The sequence below is a fragment of the Dicentrarchus labrax genome, unplaced genomic scaffold (assembly GCF_905237075.1).
Source record: "Dicentrarchus labrax unplaced genomic scaffold, dlabrax2021, whole genome shotgun sequence".
Lineage (NCBI taxonomy): Eukaryota > Metazoa > Chordata > Actinopteri > Moronidae > Dicentrarchus > Dicentrarchus labrax.
This window is the reverse complement of record NW_026136717.1, coordinates 53,965-76,924: the sequence shown is the minus strand read 5'-3', so window position 1 is coordinate 76,924 and position 22,960 is coordinate 53,965. Positions and strand designations below refer to the sequence as shown.

General features: G+C 37.1%; 2 protein-coding genes and 1 long non-coding RNA gene across 9 annotated transcripts in view; 1 reads left to right on the top strand and 2 right to left on the bottom strand.

The window, feature by feature from the left end:
* LOC127379579 (trichohyalin-like) overlaps positions 1 to 22,960 on the bottom strand; it is a 175,195-nt gene that overhangs the window by 105,810 nt on the left and 46,425 nt on the right. The window contains exons 4-14 of the mRNA XM_051429380.1: positions 11,425 to 11,712; positions 11,205 to 11,333; positions 10,800 to 10,957; positions 10,252 to 10,368; positions 10,042 to 10,146; positions 9,783 to 9,821; positions 9,224 to 9,334; positions 8,576 to 8,683; positions 8,005 to 8,049; positions 7,544 to 7,636; positions 7,235 to 7,318 (exon numbers count right to left, since the gene is read on the bottom strand). Coding sequence (XP_051285340.1) covers positions 7,235 to 7,318; positions 7,544 to 7,636; positions 8,005 to 8,049; positions 8,576 to 8,683; positions 9,224 to 9,334; positions 9,783 to 9,821; positions 10,042 to 10,146; positions 10,252 to 10,368; positions 10,800 to 10,957; positions 11,205 to 11,333; positions 11,425 to 11,712 — 1,277 coding nt within the window. The remainder of the gene's footprint in view (positions 1 to 7,234; positions 7,319 to 7,543; positions 7,637 to 8,004; positions 8,050 to 8,575; positions 8,684 to 9,223; positions 9,335 to 9,782; positions 9,822 to 10,041; positions 10,147 to 10,251; positions 10,369 to 10,799; positions 10,958 to 11,204; positions 11,334 to 11,424; positions 11,713 to 22,960) is intronic.
* Positions 17,550 to 22,960, top strand: part of LOC127379588 (Fc receptor-like protein 5) — a 44,779-nt gene continuing 39,368 nt past the window's right edge. For 3 of the 7 annotated variants that reach the window (XM_051429399.1, XM_051429398.1, XM_051429394.1), the window contains exons 1-4: positions 17,550 to 17,608; positions 17,708 to 17,767; positions 17,867 to 18,130; positions 18,918 to 19,163. In XM_051429399.1, coding sequence (XP_051285359.1) covers positions 17,578 to 17,608; positions 17,708 to 17,767; positions 17,867 to 18,130; positions 18,918 to 19,163 — 601 coding nt within the window. In that variant the 5' untranslated portion in view covers positions 17,550 to 17,577. Of the gene's footprint in view, positions 17,609 to 17,707; positions 17,768 to 17,866; positions 18,131 to 18,917; positions 19,164 to 19,334; positions 19,482 to 19,929; positions 19,996 to 20,258; positions 20,322 to 20,637; positions 20,704 to 22,960 lie in introns of all 7 variants that reach the window. The other 4 variants (XM_051429400.1, XM_051429397.1, XM_051429395.1 and 1 more) reach the window with 3 other exon arrangements.
* Positions 18,119 to 19,382, bottom strand: LOC127379615 (uncharacterized). The gene is made up of 2 exons (XR_007888349.1): positions 19,333 to 19,382; positions 18,119 to 19,154 (listed from the first exon to the last, which is right to left on the bottom strand). It is a non-coding gene; the product is annotated as an uncharacterized LOC127379615 (long non-coding RNA).

Sequence of the window (22,960 nt, the reverse complement as noted above, 5' to 3'; positions counted from 1 at the left end):
AACTCCAGGAAAAGCAAGTGTTCATGAGTTGTTATGTCTGATATCTCACTGCAGGGGGCAGAACAGGACTCTGGTTCACACTGGCTGAAACCAACATCTACATAGGTCAGATTTTACACGATGTGATGTTAATGCTGACTGTAGAATCTGTCCAATTGTCTGTCAGCTGTCAGCCATGTCAACCACTGCTTATTTAAACAGATTGAGTCATGGAGACAGTCAGCTACCAGCACACATTGCATCCAGTCATTATGCACAATCATATAGCTAGTTATGTAGATTATAAATATGTTTATATGCACAAAATATTCAGTTTTTTGTTCTTATTCCCACAGAGACATTATTCAATTAGAAATGTGAGCTTTACCTGTGTACATGCATCTCTTCTCCAGTCAAACTGTTGGCTAGTTGGATTCTTTACAACACACAGAGCTGACCATAAACAGTAAGAGGCATAAACCCCAACTGAGACATATTCCAAAGGTGCTGCATACAAAGACAACATGAATAACACTGACATTTTTATGGATCTTAATTGAAAACAACTACATTCATAATAAGGCTTTAGGCGGAATCATATTCTGAATATTCAATATGATAGTGAAATATTAGTGTTTATGTGAATGTAGTCTTTGAGCAGAGTCCCTAGGCAACAAGACAATGCTACCATGGCTGTAGACCAGTGTTTCCCAAACTAAGGCTCAGAATCCCCACAAGGACCTCTCGTGGTGATCAATAGGAGGGAAAAGCCAGAAAAAAACAACATATCTCTGCTGTACAAAGTCATGAATATCTTTTAAGGTTTTCCTCAAATGTATTTATTTGTTTTTTTGTGAATTACTGGACCCTTTTACCTACAATCATACATACAATCATTTCTGAATTTAAATCTACCTTCAGCATAAATAAGATTTATGATCCACTTTCATTGACACAACAATTTAGGAAGGTGATTAAAGTTCACAACTCGAACTATAAAAATACAAATACAATCTGTTTGTATCACAGAACAAATAGAAAAACATAATATTGTAAACACAAAATAACAAAAATATACCTTTACACATATTGTGACAGAACTACTGTAAACTGACATTTGTGTTGGACCCTTAAGGACAAGAAACCATAAAGCACTTTATGAGGATCACATTTGAATGGAAATATGCTTTTAAATACAGAAACATGTTCCTAGGTTACATTAAATTTTGATTATAATGTAATTAGTTTTACCATTAATAACAGCTCAATATTCGAAATATCAGAATAAAGTTATACTACTAGTCATACATATATAGACAATTATCAAACTATGAAACACATTTTATTTTTTTCTAAATAATGTTTGATGTGATATTCAGAAAAAAAAAAAAAAAAAAAAAAGATCTGAGATACTGAGCATCATCACAATATGTGTTTCTGTAGGAAGGTCTGAATCATAACATGAGAGCTGGGTTAATTATTATCTTCCAGGGATAATATAATATGAGTTATGGTGAATCTCTTCAGTGTTGCTGATGAGGGCGACCTGCAGTTTGTCTCCAGACCTCCAGGACTTCAGGTCTCTCCACAACAGGTCAGTGGGAGGATAATGGGTACCATAACCTGGAGCCCACAACTGCAAAATGCAAAGGTCACAGGCTTACAAATACACTCATGCTTTGTTATTATTATTATTATTATTATTATTATTATTATTAATAATAATAATAATAATAATAATAATAATAATAATAATAATAATAATAATTCAAATAGGACTCAACAATAATGGAGAAAGAAAGAAAGAAAGAAAGAAAGAAAGAAAGAAAGAAAGAAAGAAAGAAAGAAATGAGAAAAGGACAAACATGAATGAAAGACTCACAGTGACAGTGTTTCCAGCCTGTAGTTTGATTGAGTTCTCAAATGTGTACATGATGGGTTTTGTCTCATTTAACCGGACTCCTAACTTCCATCCTTCCTCCAGTTGTTGCTCCTGCAGTGACATTGGGTGAGAGGGAGGATGAGAACAAACTAATGTTACAGTGTTACACTTATTGAATCCATTGTGTTTATTCAATGATTCAATGTCATTTCCCTCTTTACATGAAAACAAGAGCAAATGGATTGTGGGGGAACTAACAGCTCATTATTTGGAATATTATTGTAGTCCAGACTTATACAGAACTCATACAGTGTTCATCCACACACAGACAACATTACCTCATTGGACGAGTTTCTGAGACAAATATATCTGCCCTGCGGGTCGACCTCAATGTCAGGTACTGTGGTTGAGCTCTGACTGGCCGAGCTGGTGTTGTTCTCCTCCAGCACCTCACGTTTGATTGCAACGTGCTAAGAGGGAGACAACACACACACACACACATATCATTCAGGACTAACCAACTAGCTAACAGACAGACAGATGGATGTTGTCTTGATAAGTGAAATCTTTCTGTCTTTTTACGACAGCTGTTACGGCCGCCGCTGGCTGTCATTTAGTGTATATTCATTATGGTGTTTCATGTGATTCCCTGTTGAGGATTGGTCCTTCTGGAGCAGAGACCGCCTACTTCCTGGTTGCTGTCCCCTGGCTTCAGTGATTGGTGTGGCTGCAAGTCCACTGAAGCTACCAATCAGGAGACTTCAATCAACCCCAGCTGCACTTAAATAGCTTGTGTGTCCACAGTTCAGGGCGGCTGTGAACTAGTGATCAGTTCGCCTTGCTGTTGGTTGCACACCATTGTGTTAGTGTTTGTACTTTCTAGTGTTGCCTGGCTGTTATCTGAGTGGATTCAGCCAGTGCCTTTGTATCTTTTGTGACCTTTAAGTTGTTCAATAATTGCTAGTTTGGTTTTGTTCACTAGTTTGTAAGCTTATGGGTGCTGATCTCTTTTTGTTCCTTAGTATTATCCAGTCATTTTCATTTTGTGTACTAGTTATTTGTCAGCACCTGTATAGCCTCTCCTTTGTTGTATTTCATTGTGCAAGCACACTCTCCTTAGTTAATTAAAACACCTGATTTTAACCTGAACCTGTCAATTGTTGTATTCCATCTATTTTCCAATTCCAATTGTATGTTACTGCTCCCCAAACCGAGCTGGGTCGTAACAACAGCGATGGAGATAAATGTGATCAATTGTAATTTTGATTCTGATATTAGAATAGTTCAGCAACAGTTCAGACTGACAGCAGGTAGATTACAGACATTAAAAACACACAAAGACTCAAGACGAGAGTGGGAACAAGTAGACATTAATAATTATACTGACTGCTTGTAATATGGACAGGTGGTGATCATGATGTGTTGTTTAAGATTGTAAATGTTTTGGTTTCAGATGAAAATCAATATTTTATGAAGAAGTTTAAAAGAAAGTGAGAGGAAAACTCCATTAATAAAGGGTAAAACATGTACCTTGCTCTCCGGTTCCTTCTTTGCGTTCTCTTTTTTCTCAGCTTCCTCCCTTTTCCTCTTCTCCTCCTTGAACTTATTTTCCCACTGGGAGGAAAAAGAGAGATGAAGAGACAATTGGTTTTATATCGTGGACTTAATATCCAGGTCTAAAACTACGTTCTGATTGGTTGTAGGTTGTGATTTATGACCTTTTAATGTTGTTTCGACCCTGACTGTATTATTGTTTTTGTATTGTTTCTGCTGTGGTGTGCTCTGTGTTTTGTCCCTGTTTTCTACAGGAGTGTGCAGCCTGTCTCAGTAGGGATCTTTGACGGCAACCCATAGGTCTCCTCCTGACTGGTTGATTATTGATTACAGATTGACATCTGCAACATCCGCCATGTTTTAAACATCTGGCCTCACATCAGTCGGGTCAGAAAACCTGGCAGCAGCATCGTTCTGTCCCCCGACCAATGAGAAACTGTGTGTAGTCGTACGAACGTTGTTGGCAACGATTGGCGAGTTATAAAGATTATTGTTTTCCTATGGTTGTATATAGTGGGTGTGTAGGGGTGAACTGCCATTCAGGAATTAGTCAGCATTTTGTTTTAGAGAGTTAGATCTGCTTTGTTTGTTGTTTTGGCCTCGGTTCACCCTGAAGATTGTTCCTGGTTTTTGTTGGTTTCAGATTTGTAAATAAATCACTTCACTTGTTTGTTAAACCCGTGTTCGTTTTTGGTTTGGGGATCGGGAAGGGAAAGTTATTCATTGTTACGATTTTCTCTTCATTTGTTGCTTCTTATGTTGTGCTCCTACCCCATATACAGGGGTGTAACAATGTGCCCATAGTTGAGTCAGGTTCAAACTCTGTTTATACTGTGAATATATACTGTAAATATCAGCTGTAACAATCAGTGCACTACTCAACTGATGAATTCAACATGTAATTCTAAAATAAGAGCATTAAAGTAAAGAAGCAGAATGTCTCAAAGTCAGCAGTGTCAGCAGGGTTCAACAACAAAATCTAATCTTTATCATATTTATAGAATGAATACATTCACTGTTACACTGCTCTGTGTTTCTGTCAACCTGAGTCCACTGTCCACAGTCAGATCTGCTCTCATGGTTAGTTTGATCATCTTCTCAGCTACAAATCAGTGTCATATGGAGAAGATAAAAACAAAATAGATTCGGGTGAAAAAAATGAACCTCCGTGTTTTTAGCCATCAGCTCCTTCAGGTCTCTCTCTGCTCTCTCTGCTCTCTTCTTCTCATCCGAGAGCAGCTGGACCACCTGTGAGGTAGGAGAGATGAAGAGAGACATTTTATTTCATGAAGTTAATGTGATTTTTTTTTTTTATGTTAACATTGATAATCAATTATCTGATCTAAAATTAAATATTACATTTGGACAACTGAAGGGAATGTGATTTTCCATCTGTTACACCAACAATATTCAGTACAGTGATGCTGCGACTGTTATACTGTGTCAAATATTTGTTGATTGCTCTATATATAGCTATCATAAAGAATGTTACTGTACTGATGCACATTATTATTAACTGTTAATAGTAGCTGTCAGAGAACTGGAGTTTGTGTGTTTTTGCGTGTGCGTGTGCGCGCGTGTGTGTGTGTGTGTGTGTGTATACCTCTCTCTTAAGCTGGCTGATCTCTTCATTCTTCCTCTTCAGCTGATCCTTTGTCTCCGTCAGCTCATCATTGGTCTTCTTCCACTGTGTGTTAACTGTTTTTGCATTGTCCTCCAGCTAACAGACAGACAGACAGACAGACAGACAGATGTTGATTTAACAGTGTTAATCTGCAGGGAGACAGCCTGACACAGAACCTGAGACAGTTGAATCTTCATGTTCCACCGTTTGTGTTTCCTCTCAGAACTGATGACTGAATACAACAGTTGTATAAGAGTTTGTTTAAAGAGGTCTAACAGGGAGTCTGACCTTTAACTGACTCCACACATAAGTAATATCAATGTGGGATATCATACTTTCACTATTTCTACAGATACAACAGATGAATCAGAATTTTGTTTAAAGAAGTTAGATCTGTTTTGTTTGTTGTTTTGTCCTCGGTTCCCGGAGTTTATTCCTGTCTTTTGTTGCACTTTTGTTTTTACGTTTGTAAATAAATCACTTCACTTGTTTGTTCAACCCGTGTTCGTTTTTGGTTTGGGGATTGGGAAGGGAAAGTTATTCATTGTTAATATTTTCTCTTCACTTTTATGTTGAGCTCCTACCCCCTAGACAGGGGCGTAACAATCAGCTGTAACAATCAGTGCACTACTTATCTTAGAAAATAAGAGCATTAAAGTAAAGAAGCAGAATGTCTCAAAGTCAGCAGTGTCAGCAGGGTTCAACAACAAAATCTAATCTTTATCATATTTATAGAATGAATACATTCACTTATTTGCTGTCTCAGATCTGCTCTCATGGTTAGTTTGATCATCTTCTCAGCTGGAAATTAGTGTCAGATTTTATCATATATAAGATACAGTTAGTATAAGTATTAGTATACTATAACTTAGTATTAGTTAACTGTTAATAACTCACTTTATAGGATCAGAATGTTTCAGTCATTTTGTGACTGCAGTAAACATCTTAAAATAACAGGTTGTTCTTGATTCTGGTCAGAATGTTACATTATTATATTTAACAGAACTGGAGTTTGAATGCTGTACAGCACTGACAGTGGCACATTGTGTGGATCTCAACATTCTTGATCAATATTGATTTTAACAGTGTTAATTTGCAGGAATTAACCAATGGATAAAGAATCTGAGACAGTTGAACCTTAATGTTCCAACATGTGTGTTTCCTCTCAGAAGTGATTACTGAATACAACACTTTTATAAGACTTGGTTTAAAGAGGTCTAACAGAGAGTCTGACCTCTAACTGACCTCCAACATATACGTCACTGTGGAGAATGTCATACTCTCTATGGATGACTTTTAGCAAATACAATATATATTTGTTCATGCACAGACATACAATATTTCTTATTTAGTGTAATAACAATACTTTATGCTAATTTCTGTATTGTGTCATCATGCAGTTCAGTTTGTGGCAAACAGAATGGTTACTACTCATAACTAATACATTTCTTTATATTTTGATTTCAAAAGAAAATAAATATATATTTAAAGGAAAAGTTCATGCTGATTTATTATTTCTACACATACAACAGATGAGGTCAGAGGCTTCCCAACAATGAGGCAAAAAAAAAGTAAAAAGGCTACTCTACTTACATTCATGAATCAAGAAGAGCTTTTTTAATTTAATCTTTCAACCTTAAAATACTTTGACTCTTTGTGTGGTTGATGTTGTTGAAATATTCTGAAGATAAAATACAGCAGTAAGCATGAGATTTAACAAAGGTGTAAACAAAACTCAATATCAATAAAAGATGAACCTGTGTTATAATAAAGTATATATAATATATAATTCCTAAAGCTATGTGGAGAAGGGGGTGCAGTTAGTCACACCTCGACTTTCTTCCAAATAACACACATTTCATTCATAATATAATAAATACAGGCCTATAATACATTATTAATAATGTACATATATATATATATATATATATATAATAAATACAGGCCTATATATATAATGAATATGAAGTAAACATCCAACTTCTGCCTGGAAATCAACTTTCAGTGAAAGAAAAAAGTGCAGCTGTGAGACATTTAAGGACTGAGGACAAACCAGGTTGGACACAAAGAGAATCAACATAGTGAGACAAAATAAATTAGCCAGCTGGAAATAAATCAATGTGTTGATGAAAAGATGGAGAAAAGTATCAATGAAAATGAAATAAACTGATAGTGATTAAAGTAAAACAATGAACCTCATCAGTCTTTTCCTTCAGCTCCTTTTCCTTTGTCTGAATTTGTTCCTCAGCTTCCTTCCTCCTCTGCTGTTCTTCCTGGAGCTGAGTGGAGAAACATGTTCTTTCATTAAGACGAGTAAGGGAACATGACAACAGGGACAGACAAACAACCCATTGATGTTCAGTATATCAGAAACAGGTAAGGGAACGTGACAGAAAAAAAAAGATGAATAAAAATCATAATGTTCTATTTTCTGGAAGACACTAATTTAAAAGGGATTTGAAAAGAAGCAAATCAGTGGCTGGAAAGGAAACTCAAATATAAACCTTCTCCTCCAGGATCTGAATTTTCTTCTCAGCTTCCTCCCTCCTCTGCTGCTCATCCTGGAACCTCTGCCTTGAAACCAACGGCCACTGAAACTGAAAGAGAAAGAGGAGACAGAGATTAGACACAAGAAAGTTCATCATCTTTAAAAAAACATATAACACATAACTTTTTTGTTTTAGTTTAATTGTCAGATTTTATTTGTGTCATTGTGATTTTAAGTCAAATTGAGAACATTCAGCTTTCCTGTTAGAAACTCTGCAGTTCCACAGTTTGACCAGTAAAGCAGCAGCTCTTCCTTCAGTGAGTATAAAGGAACATTTGTGACCTGAAGTCAGTTTTGTTCAATACAGCACACATCTGTCTGTGTAAGTTTGTCTTGTGGAGTTTACTCTGCTGATTTTGTTAGTTTCTATCAGGAAGTATCAGATTGTATAAATTGTACTTCTACGTTACAACTTACCCCAGATGAAGAAGACCGGACCGGAGCAGCTTGTCTTCTTTTCAACTGGGATAAAAGAGAGAGGTTAAGAGAGACATGTTCTTTATTAAATATATTTAGTGGTTTATTATCTAAACCATTAAACAAATTATTTAACCATAAAGGTTCCCGGTGGAGTTTTAGACCTTTAGTAGCACTTGGAGCTTATTTGTTTTAATGAATGAGTCCCCAGTTTGTGCACGAGAACACATTTGAATACACACATGTGGCAGACACACACTCCAGCCAGTGGTTTTATACTATTCCTCTGATCTACAGGTGGCTGCAACAGGATATGCTGCAATGTGACAACAAAGATGGAAGAAGACTGCAAGCAGGTAAACATTGCATTTTAAAATAATTTGGCTTTGTAAAAGAACACAATGTGTTTTAGTGAGTAACTCTGGACGAAAGGGCAGCTTTAAGTTTATGGTCTAAATTGTTCAACACATAAAGTCAAGATGATTTTTGATCTGTGGTGAAAACTTATTCGCTGGACACCAAATATTACTGAAAATATTCAGATGGTTTTGGTTAAAGTAGAAAGATGAACCTCCTTGTTGTTGGACTCCAGATTCTCCATCAGGGTCCGCAGGTTGGTCTCCATCATCCTCTGAATATCATCCTGGAGCTGCTGGACTTCAGCTTGTTTGTCTTCAACCTGGGAGGAAAGAGGAGACGAGATGACCATATGAGAGACATGTTTTATTATTAATGCACATTAGAAGTGATGTACTACAGTACCAGAGAAACAGTCAAACCTATGGAATGATGACTTTATCTATAAATCGTATTTAAGCTGCTGCCAAGAGATAAACATTTCTGAATTAAGTAACTGTTCAGTAGCTATTTAATTGGTACAAATGCAATGACCAGTGCAAAGCACACACTGTCTTTCATACAACATGATAAAGTCCCAAAACAAAGTATATTTATGTTCAAGTGATGTAGTAACCGTAGTAATTATGACTCAAATAAAGGAGGAAGTCCTTCTCTATGTTCTGCTTTTTAATTTAGGTCACTACAGAAGCAGTAGGTTCTGTGCTCACATAGTGTAACACTGAAATCTGCAGCCAAAGGAAAATGCTGAGAACAATGGAGACATAGTTTAATGACTGATAATACCAAGGTGATGAGAGTATGAAAGCAAATAAGTAAATTGCTGAAAAATAAAAATATTTTAAGGAAAAACAATAGAAACCTGTTTGATTTTGGTGTCTAATTCCTTCTGATGAGTCTCCATCTTCTTCTTCAGTGTCTCCACTTCCTGCTCAGCTTTATTCTTCTTCTGCTCTTCTTCTTTTCTGCCTCTCTGGATCATTAAAACATGTGACTGAACATACTATACAGTGACACATATGGCAAATAAATGAAGCCTCTGGTTATTGCTGGATAAAAAGTGAGAAATATCAGCTCTCTGTGTAGCAGAACATTTCAGTGGCAAAGTTTAATTTCAGGTCTGTGGGTGGTGACCCCTGACTTCCCCTCAGTATGTGCTGTACACATTCACATTCTCTCTGCTGCTCTCTGTGTTGTATAAAGTAGTTCAGAGCTGCACAATTTAACTGTTAATGAAGTTGATAAAGAAAATGGAGGACCAGCAGAGAATGCCGTCTGTCTGTGTCAGCATGGCTCTCATTCACAGACTAGTAACAAGATGCATCACAAAAATAATGGATATATTACAATAACAGACTTTCTAGTTATTTTTGTGATGGCACCTCAGAGTGTATTATTGCATTCAAACCATGAGCACTTACCAAAGACCACCGGGATAGCGTGGCTTGGATTGTCTCCAGCTGGGACGGAGAGATAGAGACATTAGTACCACATTAAAGCTTGTGAATAATTATACAACCAAATGACAGTTAAACCAAACACAATATGTAACTTATTATACAGTCAGTTACATTTTATATGCTACATTACTGAGTAGAAGTTTAATAACACAAACGTGGTTTAGTGGATTCTCAAACAACAGAGATAATGACACATCTCAATAAAGATGAAGACATGAACCTCTTTGTGTTTGTTCTCCAGATCTTTCTTCACGGTCTGCAGGTTGTTCTGGATCTTCTGCTTCTCTTCACGGAGCTGCTGCAGCTCAGATTGTTTGAGTTTGACCTGGAAGGACAGAGAGACAAGTTTGACTTTGTCTACACTATGGATGACATAACAATGTGACTTCAAACTAAAATAAAAGTGAATATTATTAAAGTGAAGTTGAACCTCATTCTTCCTCGTCTCCAGCTCCTCTGAGAATAGAGTGAGGACCCTCTTCACTTTATTCTCAGCTTCCTCCCTCCTCTGCTGCTCCTCCTTCAGCTGCTGCTCAGTTTTCTGCTTCTTCAACAGAAAGAGAGGACAGAGACAAGACAATGTGAGACATGATTATATTTGGGGAGGTTACTGAAGACACTGCACAATAACACGTGTGTCACAGCCTTTGTATTTAGGTGCAGTTGAGAAATGTCAGACATTAAAGTAACAAATATTTAACAGAATTATTATGAGTGAAAGTCTGCAGTGGCTCAGACTAGTTTTAGTAAATCAAACTTGCACTTTAAGAACATGGACACCATAAGTTGGTCACCGTTCTTAAAGGTTTTTTGTAGCACTTTGAGTCTTCACCTACATGTTGTATGAAATGTGCTCTATAAATAATCTTGACATGTTGTCTTCTCATTTCAGATCATGATACTTTATTGTTCTATACTCTGATGAAACTTATCTTGTTTGTTTTCTCTCTGAAAGCAAAGTCCTGTTTCTTTACTTACATGTTTGTTCTTCTTTTTCCCCTTTCCCTCGTTCAAAACCTCCATTTGCACTGTTCCATCTGCCATGAGTGTCTCTCTCTGATCTTCAGTTTTGTTTCTTTTGGAGCAATTCCTCTCCTCTCCTTTATCACTGTCACCCCAGTGGCTTCTCTTGTTTACTGTGTAAAATACAATTAAAGTATGAAAGAAGTTTATTTGCATTTTGTGAAGGTATCACAGCATATGAACATTTCAGTCTAAATAAACCTGACAATGTGACTGATTGAATATTAAAAGCTGACAAACCACCACATTATTTATCAGCACTATAAGCTGTAATATACTGATGTTTTAATCACCATTACTCATTACACCTGTGAGAATAACTTGACATTTTTAAAACAATGCAATTTATTTGTGACTTACTGATTATGTTTTGTCTCCATTTCCACACAAAGAAGACAAGTAACAGAATAAGAAGGATGCAAACAGCCAAACTAACAGCCAGACCAACTGTGAGAGTAAAAGAACTGGACTGGACCTCGAAGAAATCATCTGAAATTAAACAGAATTACGTATAGAAAACTAGAACTCAGCTATTTGAAACTACAATTGATCACATTAAACAATATTATTTAATAATGACCAGAAATAAAGATGTGTGTCTCTCTGGTCTGGTGGGTCTTCTTCTGTTGGACTCTACAGGTGAAGTTGTTGCTGTGTCTCTTCTCCACAGTCACTCTGCTGCTGACAGTATAGAGGTCATCAGGACCTCTGACTGTCTCTGTAGGTCCAGCAGAGAGGAGGTTTCCCTCACCGTCCAGCCAGACCACCTCAGGCTCTGGATACCAGCCTTTAGACTCACACTGTAGATCCAGTCCTCCTTTGTTTCTTTCAATCCCTGATAAAGCGATGACAGGTGGGGACACAGCACCTGAAGTTGAGCAAAAGGAAAGATTGTAATGCAGTTGTCAGTTATTCAATCACTGTTAATAGTTAATAATCAAAAACGGTGCACAAATGCAGATAAATGCAAAACTGTGAAGCTAATAATAAACACATACTGTATAGCCTGTGCATTAGCATTGCCTTTAAAATAATAACTGGTGAAGGGTCATAATAGACATTTGCAAAAGTTGGAAATTGAAAAACTTAAATCATGGCTGTATTTCATTTCAAGGATGTTCTACTAGAGTTCAAATACAACTATTGAGTTTGAGTCTGAGATGTAGCACTCGATAGCTCCAATACAGCCGTACTCAACCCCCATGACACTGGCTGATTGTATAGTCTATGGATGGCAGTGGAGCCCGGTATCGATAGTCCTTGTTTGGTTACTTGTATGTAATCTTTGGCCACATTGGCCCTCTGTGGATGGCAGTGTTGGTCAGTAAGTCCATGGCTTTCATCTAGAGTAAAACATTTAAACTAGGGATGCTTGATATTGGCTTATCTGCCGATAACCAATATTCCGATATTGTCCAACTCTCAATTTCCGATATCGATATCATCCGACATCCAACAACTTCAACTTTCATTGTATTAATACTGAAAAGAGCGCTAACGCTAATCACTAGCTAAGCGCTAGCTTTGGTTAATGTGTTTAATTGTATTATCCACCTGAAGGAGTGCTAATGTAAATTCTAAGCCAATTGTCAGTTTGGTTAAGTAACAGCTCATAGCAGGGTCAAATATTTAAGGTGCATTGCACTTATTTTGTGTTAATATTAAAATCATTCAGCTTTAAATTGTTTGCTTGTTAGCCACCGTTAGCAACCAACCAGTCTAGTGTAGTTGTTGTTGTTGTTGTTGTTATACGTCATCTAGCGCGCACCCGTAAACGTCCCATGCTGCGTTCATGCAGGCTCGGAAATGCTGAAGCCTACAGAGCAAACATCGGTTATAAAAACCTGATACGATAATTCCCGATATTACATTTTTTAGTGAATATCAGCCGATAATATCAGACATCCCTAATTTAAACAGCTATTGGCTGGATTGACCTGAATTTTAGTACGTATGTCCATGGTGCCCAGAGGTTGAACTGGGTGATTCTCTGACTTTTCATCTAGCACCAAATGTTTTTAAGGGGAATGTTAGTATGCTGACTCTTAATCTGTTTGTCATCGTAATAACTTACGGGAGACTTCTTGCCGAACATGGGAAAGTTTTTTTGTTCCTTACGAACACAGTGCATAGCTCAATCACACCATCTCTGATAGTACACAGGACTTGACTCTTGTTCTACCCATCTGTTGAATTCCCAAACAGGTCACAACTTTCTCATTGTGCCCCTAGTGGACCTGAGGACATATATATATTTATCTCCATTCTTCAGTTACTACATCCATGTATTAGCCATTTGCTATCCCCATCCCCAAGCAGGGATTGTCTGGTCATAGCTTAGCAACTGTAACTAGACACAAGAAGTCTGTCAAGCTTTGAATTTTCCCTACTAAGAAGTGCTCTGAAAGAAGCTCTACTAAATAGGTGTCTAAAGATTTCAGAGAAAAAGCACATAAAAATATATAAAAATATACCTAACATTTTACCAGGGACTATGGACAAAAATAGCTTTTTGGTTAACTCTGGCACATTTATGCCTAATTTTTATTAATGTGCACTGACCCTATTATACATAATAGACTATAGATAAACAATGTATCTGGCTCTCATAAATTCTGATAAGCTGGCAAAATGAGCATGCCTGGCTGAATTACCCACAGCAGTAACCGCAGGGTCAAGAGTTAGGACAATTTTCAAAGTTCAAAGGTCCATCCCTTTCTGTTAGAGATAACTTCTGTTATGATTTAGTGTTATCCAAATAAAATTAGGTAGGTAGTTTTGGCAAGTAAAATCAATGATCACTCACAAAGATTAAAAAAGCCATATATTTTGTACATTATTCTTAAATAACGAACCAATTGTTTCACACATTATTATGAATTTTAGAGGTAAATCGGCTGCCATCATCATTGTAAACCATATCTGTGAGGTGTTAAAGCCGGACAGATATTAGCAACAGTAACATATGGTTGAGGTAGGACTTAAGGAAGGGTTTTGATGGATATTTACTTTGTCATTGTCTATATTATGGCATATCACATTTTTAACTATTTCATGTTTTATACTTAAACATACAACCAACTGGGGAAATTGTTTCCTCCCAGAACTGTCCTAAAATGCTTTTAACCCTGATTTACACTAATGTTTGGTCGATACTATGTTTATCCTCTACATGATTCACTGGATACAATGTACAGACTGCACCAAACTATCCTGTACACATACATTGTGTATCTACTCACCAACAACAAGCTCAATGAAAGAGTCTATAGTCAGATCTGGAATGTAGCATCTGTATCTCCCCTCATCAGAAGGTTTTACTTTGGAGAGCTTCAGTGAAATGTTTCCATGCTTCACTTCACCAGCGAACAATGATGTCCTTCCTTTATAGCCTGGATTTTTTACATTTACAAGGTCCTGACCAGCACGCCACACATAGACAAATCTGGGGTTCAGGTCGGGTCTCGTCCACTCCAATGTCTTGGCAGTAACATCCACAGCAGGTTCCAGATGACACGGCAAAATGATGTCATCACCAACTGTTGCCACTATTGGCTGAGGCGAACCAATTAACTGAGACTGACCTGGAAGATAAAATAAAGGATTTGTTCTTGCAGTAAGAACTAAATTGGTTCAGCAGGAATGATGCTTCTGCAGTGACGCACATAAACGTCTTCATAGGAACCAGTGTAAGAATGAGGAAGAAGATGGTACGTAGCTCTCAAATCTCAACAATGCATACTGTGGACCTGTGTCTCAATCAATCTTATTGGTAGATCCAGTTTTCTACTTTTTTGGTTTATAGATTGCATACCTTTGGCATACATTTCTAAATAGCACTGCCACGAGTGATCTCGGCATTTAAGAGTCTCGACCCCTCAGAATAAACAGGTTGCTGTTCATAACCCCCAGTTTAAGATGCACTGAACTGCAGAGCATGGGAAACTAAATTCCACTCAATATTGCTGCGCCTTTGACCAATTTAATTAAATTTAAATTTGGGACACTGCCGATATTTTTAAACTTTTGTGACATTGATATGGTGCCTTGTTTACTCATGTTTTCTTCCCATTATTGTTTGCTCAATGTGACATTGCCTTATGGACAAACATTATACATACAAGTATGAAATAAAGGGAATGAACAAAGGGTTCACAATTACAGGCTTCATCCACCTGGCCTTGCAGACCTAGAAATGATTCTGTTTCTTTGTGATGATAATCATCTGGCAGCAAGTCATTGAAACAAGCTGCTAAATTCTTTACTATGTCCACTAGCTAGATGCTAACTTTGTCTGCTCGGCAGGTAGAAAAATGTTTGCGTTTTAGAGCTTTTTTGTAGAAAACAGCCTCCTGCTGTGGCTGAAAACAGCACTACAAGAGCAGTGAGAGTGAACTAAAACAGTGAACCGAACAAGTGGAGACATCCAAAACAAGTGAAGCTCACAGGAGTCTGTTAATTTCCCACTATGAGCAACAGCTTTCATTTTACACATAGTCATTTGGTATTTGATTGAAAAAAAATATTGCTATTCAACAACAACTTCCCTCCAATGCCTTAAATTGTATTTGTGTGTAACTTACCTCTACAAAAGTGTGCTAGGAGAAAATGGACGAGCAGAACACTGATGGTTCTGAGCGGAGACTGAAGGCGCAGTCCAGTCATTGGAAGCATCCTGCAGTTCTGAAAATGAACATAAAACACTAAAAGCCTACATGGACACCACCATTGTATAGAAAATATGCTTTTGATCTGCTGAATAGGCAAAATAAGTAGTCCTGTAACATATGAACTCATTCCTGAACAGATTTGTTTGTTAACTAAATAATTGTCAGTTAAAATGAATATATGTAATGCATTGAACTGCCATTGGGCTTGAAAGTCTTACACACTATATCATATTCATATTTCTGCTTGAATTGAAACAAAGACTTACAGCTGTAAGAACAACTTCACTAGCAGTATCCTCATTTTACACAGACAATAAAACACTTCCATGCGGTGGAGTTATACTTTCACTTTTGTCAGTACAGACAGTCACTGACCTATAGTGAATTCTGTGGCTGTATATGGTATATACCTTTACTTCTGTTGAGTCACGAACTGTTCCATAGTGAATTTGAAAAAAAAAAAAGTTTGATGCTGCCAGACTTTTTGTATATTTTAGCCTACACCAGAACTCGTTCTATGGTACAAAGTCCTTGTCTCTAATACTTAATCTTAATCCTTATTCTAGACCCTATTCCGGTTCAAATAATTAAAACATCAAATACTGATCCATTTTGAAATGATTAGATAACAATTATCCTTTATTCAAATATATACCATGTATGATACAATGTTCCCGCAGCGTGTGTTATAATGATATATATGTGTGCTCTAAATGCAATGCTAGAAAGTGCTAATATATTTTAAAATAGAAGTAGAAACATGTAGAAAAAGCAAAAATAAATGTAGAAGACGACGTACCTGCTGCACAGTCAGTGTCGGTCATTTAATCAGACTTCATGACCAAAGTCTGTAAATCATTGACAGGATGTGTCCTTAACTCACCCTGGTTGAACTGCAGCTTGTACATTAATTCATTTTTAGTTTGGAATAGAAATTGGTGAAGAACTTCCAAACTTTCAAGTTTACCTGTGCAGTGTTCCCCATGAACTGGGTTGGGTTTTGTCATTGTTTTTATAAATTGTTATCTACTTAGTCATTCAATTTTGGAATAAATGCACAAAATTACAGCACAATCCGGGGAAGTGATACATTTGCATATGGACAGATACGGACATTATGCAGAATGTTAAGGACTGGATCTTTGACAGATTGTATTTGTTATTTTTATTTGTTATGATATAATATAATATAATATAATATACTGATTTGGATACAGATTCATAAACTTGTATATCATTGGATCTTTCAGGATAAAGGTCATTTTGTAAAACTGTCAATTAATCAACTAATAAATAGAACTTTAAACAGAGTTTTGGGATTGTCTGGTTTTAATAACTTATCTCAGTTTTACTTTGAGTGTCTTTGCAACGCTGAACTTTGAGCATGTTGCTAGGTAACGGATCACGAGTATAAAATATTACAGCTGTTATCAAAACCACATGAGCAATAACAATGTTTCTTTGTTGCCTTAGGAAATGGAGACTGTTCATGAGGTAGTTGTTAGGTCTGTTTTGTAACTGCAGGGGGCAGAACAGGACATTTTACCTATAGTTTATGCAATAACATTTCTGTGATAAATTAGAAGTCCAAAAATAAATCTGAGATAACCCTGGTGATGCCATCAGGGTTTCGACAACTCTTCCAGAAGCCATACAACTGTTTTAGCAACCTTAGTAACACTCCTTGTGCAGAACTGTCCCCTATTTATAACACTGGGATTGCATTAGAAATGTTTTTTTTTCCACAGCCTGTATAAAGAGAAGGAAAAATAACAGTGAACAAAAACGGTTTCTATGTAAAAATGGGGATGTGAGCATTGTGAACCTTGTTTTAAGATGACGAAAGAGAAACTTGAGCTGACCGAAGGAGCAGGGATGGTCAACCCCCTGTTGAATGGGTGCTTATAACTCTAGACTGACAAACTACTGTATGTTGAAGCCACTGTGACTCTGGCTTCAGCTTTAGCAGCAACATCAAAAGTCAACTGCACAGGAAGAGGAAGTTCTCGCTTGCATACTTGTTGTTGTATTTCAGTCTGATATTCAGACAGCAGCAAGACAACATGGATGTCACATCTCTCTGCTTCAGACTGTGTGAGTGCTGAGTCTTAGTTTCTTTTTCTACATTTTATATTTTCCTGTAAATTGAAGCATCTATGGTTAATATACAACTTTGCTCCTTTGTTTATTCAGTGATGCTTCAATTCATTCTTCTGGGGACAGAAGTGCAGAACAGTTATACTCAGGAAAGTGGTGAGTAGCAATGAGTCAATCATAAGAAAATACTTTGTTTTATTATCATTATTATTTTCCCAGTTTGGATGAAAAAAATTAAATATCTCTCTGTTTCAGGCGCACCTTTTCTTCGTATCACTCCCGACAGACTACAGCACTTTGAGTATGAGTCCGTCTCGTTTCACTGTGAGGGGACTGATGGGTCCACTCAGTTGAAATGGATCAAGAATACTGAGGTATTTAAACCAGTATGTGATATTAAGAGGACGTCAAAAGGGACCTTCTGCACTATTGATAAAATCTATCCAGGAGAGAGTGGAGAATACTGGTGTGAGACTGACGGAGGACAGAAAAGCAACAGAGTCAACATCACTGTCACTGGTATGTTTATTGTATTTCTAGCCACTACATGTAATTTGAAGTATAATTACCTCATGTTTCGCATATATTTGCCCATCATTTTTTATTTAACGTAGATTTTGTTCATGGAAATATGAAAACCTTTGGGAATTATTGCTTCCTCTTCTTTGAGATGTTTGAGGCTCATTTTATTTGTGCTGATGAATGTAATCGCTGCCTGGATTATGTACAGTTTTTTTGAGAGAATAAAACTGGAGTCACTGCGAGATGTTAGGGTGAATGACGGGCATATAAAAAGCAATACGTTGACACCAGTCTTTTTTATATTACCACAAGGGCTGTTTCTATGGGGGAGCAAAGGCATACATTGTACTCTGTTTAATATTTTGCACCCTCAGTTAAACAAATGTAGTGAAACTTTATTTCAAACAGTAATTACATATCATATATGCATGTACATTAGTCACATACGACTAATGTACATGCATATATGATATGTAATTACAGACAGTGATACACATACGTATCACTGTCATAACAGCCCTACATTGTGTCAGGAGTCATACTTACCTTCTGGTGTCACATTACACTATTTTTCATAGCTATTGCCAGCTCACACTTTAGCGACTAGTGCACCCTTTATAATCTCAGATGTCATTTTGTAGTGTACATTCTTATATCTGTATTTTCACACGTGTAATTTCTCTTCCTGAACTGTGGAAAATATCTTCAGTTTCCAACTGGGTGTAACTGCAATGTTAATAATTAATAAAACATATTAATAACAGCTTTTTCTTTCTTTCCACAGCTGGTTCTGTAATTTTGGACAGTCCTGCTCTTCCTGTGATGGAGGGACACATTGTGACTCTGTGCTGCAGAAGCAAGACCAGTTCCAACAAGCTCTTAGCTCATTTCTACAAGGATGGCGTCCTCCTGCAGGGCAGTCCTGCAGAAGAGATAACCATTAACAATGTCTCCAAGTCTGATGAAGGCCTCTACAAGTGCAGCTCCTCTGAGGGTGAAACATCTCCAGGAAGCTGGCTGGCTGTCAGAGGTGAGGAATAACAGTGTTACAGTTAGATAGCTGCTGATTATACATGATGATGGCACCCCCTACTTATGAAGAGTCCAGTCCAAATGTAAACATATTTGTCAAGTGTCTCATGTTTAAAACAATCATTTTACAATTGAAGTTCCATGCATAGTGTTATTTTCATCCTTACAGCAAATTCTCGATCCCGTCATGAAGAGACCCTCCCCGATGACTCAGAGTCCCCCCATGTCTTCAACCTGCTGTGGATTGCTGTCACTGTTTTAGTGATGGCTCTGGTGCTGCTGCTGGTGGGATTCCTCCATGTTAGGAAACACAGAGGTACAGAAATGTTACTACAGAGAGCATCGCATCACACTTGTTTTACATTTCTCCAATAGTTTAGGAATGGTGGGATACGTGATTCTAACTGTAATTCTGCACATGAAGCTATTTTTAGCAAACAGAGCCACAAGTTTAAAAGAATTAAAAACATAAAACAGATTCAAATTAGATTTCTTATCATATTACACATTTCCCTTGCCCTTAGCTCAGCTTTGAGGATATGTTAATATTTTGGCTAACAGCTCCAATGCTTATTCAAGTGAGTCATAAACTTGTGTTAATATATAGGCTTAAATATTTTATATTTTTATACAACTCACAATGTTGCACTTAGTTGAACAAGTGTGAACCATCTGTTGGCTTAAGTGCACAGTAGAGTAAAATTGTTTAATTTTACAAAAAAACCTCCTTTTATTTTTCTGCCTCTCTGTTTTCTATCCATCAGTGATGCTCTGCCTTTCCTCAAAGACTCCACCAGCAGCATCACAGTCGGGTGAGGACGATCAACACGGTGAGAGCAGACTTGTTACATAGGCTGTACTGTACTTTAGATTTGTCATTGCTCCATGTCATACTGATTTCTAAAAACATTTGAAGTAAAATCAAACACTTGAAATGAAAGACCAAACAAAAGTCCATCATCCATGTAAATAGGGTGTTAATGAAGTATATTTATGTACAACTATGTCCCTGTCTACCTGACAACCTTCTGGGTCTGTGTTTATAATAATTTAAATGTATTTTTTTTCACAAACATTTGGTTTTATGTTTCAGTCTCTGGAGCGGACTCTGGTGTGATGTATGCAGTCGTCATCACAAAACAGAGAAAGAATAAAGGTTTACTTTATGCATTTTATTTCTTCAACATGATGTGAGAAACACAACAAGACTGTAATGGAACACTTGTGTCTTATTTATTAGTGATACTCTAAATGTTGAGAGACAAAGAGGTGCTTTTAACATCTTCAATTAGGTTTAACCACCGAGCACACTAGAATAATAAGACGAGCTGTTTGGTTTCACTGCCCTACATAATGAAAGAGGCAGTTGGGGTGTTGATACCAGTAAGGGTTGAGACATGCTGCACAGTAGAGCTGGTGGCTGAATTATTTTTACCTCCTCTCAGCGTCTCATACGTGCTGTTTTGTTTTAGACTCAGATGCTGTTGATAATTTGAGCCCAGAGACAAACCACAGCAGAAAACCACAGAGGGAAGGAGGTGAGAGGGGCTCGCTGACAGTTTTATTCTGATAAGAGCATTTGTGGTGTTCCTCTGTCTGTCTGTTGATCTCTTACTTCCTGTTGGTTTCTCCCCTTCAGATGACGATGAGTCCTCACTTCAACCCATTTACTCCACCTTAAAAAAAAGTGAGACTTCACAAACTCTCCAGCGTGGTTCGTATATCATTAAAAAGCCTGTGGACAATTTCACATGTTTTCTACCAATGTGCCCACACAGTTAACTGATGCTCCCACTTAAATACAGCCACAGGTGTTTGAATACCACATCTTTATTCCAGCTGTGAGTTTTCTGACCCCAACAAAGTGACTGCTACTGTCATTTACCTCAGCAATGCTCATATTTGCTGTAATTCTAAAAAAGATAGACAGAGGATTTAAAAGCTATCGACACAGAACTGTGATAAATTAAGATTATTTCCCAGAATGTATATTTTTCTAAGCATCTGGTTCATATTGATGCTCCATGTTGCTACATGTGTTACATTCTCATATCAGCTGGTTGTTTCAAGTTTACATCTGTACTGCTGACCAAGGAAACTGTAGTTTTTACAATGTAACAAATGATCTCTGGATCATTTCTGGATAACAACAAGTTAAATGACAATGTTCACAATGTTGGGAGAGACTATGGACTGTAATCAGAATGAGAAACAGGGATGTCTTCTGTTGCTAATGAAATAGATGCTGATATAAGTAACAGTTCATCATCCAGTTAATGTCAGTCTGAAAGAGTGTTAGCATCACTTAGAGACTTTAACGTGGATTGCACCTCATAAAATGAGAGTGCTGGAGAGAACAATTATCACAGTTTTTGTGTCTTAACATGAAAAATGAATTTCACTAGTTTCTAAAACACAGCCTGAATCTCTGAATCCAACAGCAACCAAAGACTCAACAGAAGAGGAACTGTATTCTCCTGTTCGGAAGGTACGACTGATGGTAATTATAAAAAAAGTGGCCCTTGAGTTTAGAATATTTTACCACACATATATCCTTTGTGTTTTCTGTCTTACAGGCCACAAAGAGCAGAGAGACCTGAGTGATGAAAGGAGGAATTATTAGAAATATTGCTGAATTGTAAAGCTTTGTGTTGAACTTATTTGTGTGTGGTTAGTCATTTCATTGTAGTGTATTATGTATTAATAGAACGTTTCACAGTAGAAGTCAACAGAAATATGTCTATATGAACATCAAGCCCTTCATATCTCAGATTGTTCGATTTGTGTTTCCTGTTCACTCTGTAACATAACAAATTTAAGATAAATATAAATATACAATTAAACAAATGAAATGGCCGTGTAGACCTGCACTTTGAGACGCTTTAATAGATTGGAAATAAAGTTAGGCAGTACAGGACGAGTACAGTTATTATATAATTATATATCATTACATTGCATTTAACAACTTTTTCTGCTGTCACTTTGTGAGAAGATGTAGTTACTAACCCTTCAACCAAAAGACTTCAAACAAAGAATTATGTTTACAACTAAATAATATCTAATGATACAGTGGGTACGGAAAGTATTCAGACCCCTTTACATTTTTCACTCTTTGTTTCATTGCAGCCGTTTGCTATTTCTCATTAATGTACACTCAGCACCCCATCTTGACATAAAAAAACAGAAATGTAGAAATTTTTGCAAATTTATTAAAAAAGAAAAACTGAAATATCACATGGTCATAAGTATTCAGACCCTTTGCTGTGACACTCATATTTAACTCACATGCTGTCCATTTCTTCTGATCCTCCTTGAGATGGTCCTGCTCCTTCACTGGAGTCTAGCTGCGTTTAATTAAACTGATTGGACTTGATTAGGAAAGGCACACACCTGTCTATATAAGACCTTATAGCTCACAGTGCATGTCAGAGCAAATGAGAATCATGAGGTCGAAGGAACTGCCCAAGGAGCTCAGAGACAGAATTGTGGCAAGGCACAGATCTGGCCAAGGTTACAAAAGAATGTCTGCAGCACTCAAGGTTCCTAAGAGCACAGTGGCCTCCATAATCCTTAAATGGAAGAAGTTTGGGACGACCAGCACTCTTCCTAGACCTGGCCGTCCAGCCAAACTGAGCAATTTAATTGATTGAATTTAATTAAACACAGCTGGACTCCAATGAAGGAGCAGAACCATCTCAAGGAGGATCAGAAGAAATGGACAGCATGTGAGTTAAATATGAGTGTCACAGCAAAGGGTCTGAATACTTATGACCATGTGATATTTCAGTTTTTTTT